General features: G+C 23.5%; 1 protein-coding gene across 1 annotated transcript; it reads right to left on the bottom strand.

Moving 5' to 3' along the window:
- Window positions 1–476: 476 nt before the first annotated feature.
- On the bottom strand, window positions 477–4275 carry LOC128961582 (prostatic acid phosphatase-like). The gene is made up of 3 exons (XM_054307835.1): window positions 3423–4275; window positions 2519–2813; window positions 477–584 (listed from the first exon to the last, which is right to left on the bottom strand). Exons 1-3 carry the CDS (start codon window positions 4244–4246, stop codon window positions 477–479), a joined length of 1227 nt encoding a protein of 408 aa, XP_054163810.1. The 5' UTR covers window positions 4247–4275.
- Window positions 4276–4625: the final 350 nt, after the last annotated feature.

The raw sequence follows: 4625 nt of genomic DNA, 5'->3' as shown, positions 1-4625 counted from the left end.
TTGAGACATCCTTAAACACTTTTTTATAAAAATTGTATACAGATATCTACACTTTTTATCTGCACTTTTTTAATAATAAAATGTATGCATATATCTACACTTTTATGTCATACACTTTGTTAATAAACAAATGCATAGATCTACACACATGCGTAAAACACTTTTCATATATCTATATAAAAAAGTGCAGATATCTGCACAATTAAAACCAAAATTACATATTAATGCATAGCCTATAATAAATTTATGTATAATAATGTATTTATTTATTCATATTTATAAATAAAAAAAGTATTTTTATGTAAAAATTTAATAATAAAATTTATTTTAATGCACTTTTTTTATTTATTTTTATACATTTAAAAAATTATAAAAATACCCAAAATTTATAATTATATTAATTATTATACAGTATTTTTTCATATAAATACATTATTTATATACATATAAATACATAAAATAAAAAGTTATATTCATTATAATACAGTTTTACAGCAATCACCGTTTGTAATCACTAAACCTGTTTTGGACTTCATTTCTTCTTTCAATAAACTCTCTTCGGTTCCGTTTTTAGCCGTCAAAGTCTGCGATAAATGTCATCATTTTGCTTAAATCTGTAATAAATTATAAAAAGTTAAAATAAATGCAAACATTTATAAAATAATACATTAACTTACTTTTATTTAAAAGAGATGTTTTGTCTATTTTGAGATATAATTTTAGCCGATTTTCATATATTATGTGCAATGTTTTTAAAGACATTCCATAGCGATGTTTAAACATTGCGTTAACCTTAAAACAAAAAATAATTAAATTAAAATGCTTGCATTTTAATAATATTACCTTTCATAAGTATATGAAATAGGATGTGATTTGAGATATCTATGAATCGGTTGCTTATCATATAAAGGAAAGTCAATGCCGTTCACTGTCAATGCATTTTTCTCAAATACTCCCAACAATTATCATTTGGACCAAACCATTGATTCATTGGCATATCATTTGATTCATTTTTGTTATCAATTGACTTTTCATTGTTTGTTTCAATTTCGAGTCCACTTTCTATGTCGATATTGTTTTCTTCGTAATCAACAAAAAAAAACAATCATCTGATGATTCATCTGAAGATTGATCAGAAGATATATCAATTATATCATCAAAATGATGCCATTGTATTGAGTATATGGCATATGGTATGAAATAATTACATTTAATACAAATGCCTGCAAATGACGAAATAAATAAAAAAATACTGTTCACAAAATAACGTGACAATAAATGCTGGCATTTATTGTCACGTTATTTTGAACAGCTCTGCACAAAAATTTTTAAAAACTGCAGATTTATGAATTTACATAGTAATACATAAAATTGAGCTCATTATGCATTAAAGTGTTTATTTTTTGTGCAGTTTTATGTAAAACAACATTTTTAAATATTCAGTTAAATGAAAATCACTTTTTATACATAAAATTATTTTTTTATTCAGTTTTATGAATCCTAAAATTTTCGATTTTTTGCTGTGAAAGTTATCGACGAAATCGAGTTTTTCGCGATCTAATAAACAAATATTACCGAAACCTATAGGTTCCACAACTTGCTAACCATTTTGCCAAAAATATTAAAAATTTATTTTAATATTTAATATTTTTTTAATGCTAATAATTCTGGTCAATTTTAGTCATTTCTTATAATTAAAGTTTATAAATATAAAATTATATTACATTTTTTAATTAAATTAATTATAAAAATAAATTTTTTAATTGCAATAATAATAAAAAAAAAATTAAATTATTAAATATGTTTAATATTTTATTTTTTATTATTAAATTTGTTTTTTTGTTATATTATATTTAGTTATATATAATTTTGTTATACTGTATTATGTTATACTTATTACGTCACTGTCCTTTTGTTGGTGAATTACAGTGTATAAACCAATTAAACATAACATATATAATAGAAATCTTATGCATTTTATATATTTATATAATATTTATAGTATTATTAATAAAATATGTTATTGTATTATTTTTTAAAATAAATCATTACTAATAAATGTTACATATAATAAATTATTATTAATAATAATCATTACATATCTCATAAATGTTTATAATCATAGATTAGTATTTATTTAGTTATTTAAATATTAAATGGATAATATCTAAAGATTATTTTCAATTTTTATATAAATAATAATAGTTATATAATTAAAGCTAAAGTAATATCATATAAATTATTTTAACTCAACAATAATTGTTAAACTTTATGCTTAGTAATTGAAATCTTGTCATTAGTTTTAGTTAAGTGTTTGTCGACTTTAACTGTATTTTGTGTTAAAACATTGTTTAGTATGTTTAGTATGAGTTAGTTGTTTGTGTGGATCACTAATTGGTTGTAATAAATGTGTATTTCCTTGAGTTTGTCTAAACATTTGATGCGTTGCTTCTATAATCTCCGGCTTATAAGTAAAAGTAGCGGCGATTGAGAAACATATAACATAAATAATACCTACAATTGCTATAACTATTATCCAGGTTTTAGTTGATTTTCGATGAACTGTCTCATTCAATGATCTTAATGTCGATGAACTTATTGACGGACTTATAGATGAACTATTTGATGGACTTTTTGGTTTAGTCATCGATGGTGTTATTAATGGTCTATTGGTTGTACTTATTGATGAAGTCGTGTTTAAAGTATTATTAATAATATCTGTTTGATTATTGATATGTTTTACAGTACTTTTAAAAGAAAAAGTACTAATAGTTGTCATATAATTGTTGCTAATTTGTTGAGTAATTGAACTGCTATTAGATAAACAATAAGTTATTTTGTTTAATGATATCAAAATCATTAACATTTTGAGATATAAAAACATTTTGGATTTGTGTCTTATTTCTAAAAACTTTATGCAAATATATTTGAAATTATTGATATAATTATAAAATATAAATTGTTTCATAAAAGCTCACGACTTACTAAAAAAAATATTGTTAAAAATTAATAAATAATTAAATTGTTAATTTATAAGTTTTAACAATTTAATTTTCTATAAATTATATTTATTTAATACAATATTTTATATAAAATGAAATCAATATAAAAATATAAGTTATTTGCATTCAAATTCAAAGTTTGTGTAAATTAAATGTTTGATTGAATCAAAATATTGATTAATAGGACATTGAATTCTGTTGTGACAATTGGTTAACGCAATTGAATGCAAACATTCACTATAACTATCATTTATATAATAGACTTTTAAAAAGTATTGATCACTAAAACCATTGAATTTATAAATATTTTCGTGTAATTCAAATATCATTGTCGACCCAAACGGCACTAAATTTTGATTAAATATATTTAACGAATGCATTAAATCATTAATGACTCTGTCGTGAGTTGAATACACAAACAATTTTTTGACAATCAGTTGATTGCCAATCAATTTAAGTATATTTTTCATTAATTCTTTGATTAGACCGCCGGCTCTTAACCTCAATATGAGAGGACTGTCGCCAACGAGTCTGTATGACATCAAATGGCTTTCATAGAGTTGTCTAACAACGCGTTGTTCTTCACCTTTAGTCCAGATATGAGTCCAATAAAAACCAGAATTGATTTCAATATCAAGTGTTGAATGAAGTGTTTTAGCCTTTTTTATGCAATCAATTTTGTGGCCAACAATTGGACTCAAATACTCATAGAAATCATTCATCGATTCAACAAATTTCTGCACTTTTAGTGAATTATATATTCTTTGTAACTCTCTTTCAACGATTGGACATCTTTTGTCTCTATTGAGAACAATGTCTTCTGATTTTGGTATAAATGTTTGCACTGGAATTGGTTGCCATATATTTCCTAATTGAGACTTTGATCCATTACTCCACTTTAAAATCGATGATTTTGGTGGATAAACGCCTGACATTAAACACTGGACACTCTCGACACACCTTTCGCTTATAGAACTGCGGACATAGACATCGCGTGGGGAATAACTATGGCCTAAGAATCTATGATAACGTTTTCGTATGAATTTTCCCAATCTATACATCCGTTGTTTACCTTTTGCTGTCAGTCCACCGATTCCTTCCTTCCAGAAGTGCTGTCCTTTAAACGGATCGTTTGGCGAAAATTCTAACGGATTTCTATCTCCGTGTCTGTGAACTAATTGAACTAATCTTAATGTAGACATATCTTCAGTACTTCTATAAAATAAGGTTAAACTATCTGTCATTAAACAAACTATTGTTATCACATATAAGACAGTTCTCAAGTTTTTATATTTTGTGTTAAACATTAGATAAAAATAAAAATTATTTTAAATTGAAATTATTCCAGTATTTTATAATTTGATTATTGTTGCTATTAAATATTAATTATTGTCTTATATTATTAGATTTTTCTATTGTTAATTATAATTAGATTATTATTTTTATGGCAGTATTTATTTGGTAATACTGTATAATATTCACGTGAATTATATATTTAATATTAGAAATTCAGAGAAGAAATATAAATATTTAATTATAGATTAATTAATTAACTTTCTAAATAACATTACACTATATTTACTGATTGTCAATAAAATATACTTAAAGTTAAACTTATATTTT

The sequence above is a fragment of the Oppia nitens genome, unplaced genomic scaffold, assembly GCF_028296485.1.
Source record: "Oppia nitens isolate AA-2021 unplaced genomic scaffold, nextdenovo-longstitch-racon4-pilon3 scaffold5_pilon_pilon_pilon, whole genome shotgun sequence".
In the NCBI taxonomy this organism is placed as follows: domain Eukaryota; kingdom Metazoa; phylum Arthropoda; class Arachnida; order Sarcoptiformes; family Oppiidae; genus Oppia; species Oppia nitens.
Note: the sequence above shows the minus strand (reverse complement) of the source record. Positions and strands in the feature narration are given on the sequence as shown.

What these genes read in the sequence shown, in the direction of transcription:
- LOC128961582 (XM_054307835.1), bottom strand. Translation starts at nt 4,246, where the DNA reads ATGACAGATAGTTTAACCTTATTTTATAGAAGTACTGAAGATATGTCT. An exon ending in CAACTGATTGTCAAAAAATT is followed by an intron (nt 2,814 to 3,422) that starts GTTTGTGTATTC and finishes TTTATCTAATAG; the next exon opens with CAGTTCAATTACTCAACAAA. An exon ending in GGATAATAGTTATAGCAATT is followed by an intron (nt 585 to 2,518) that starts GTAGGTATTATT and finishes CATTTATCGCAG; the next exon opens with ACTTTGACGGCTAAAAACGG.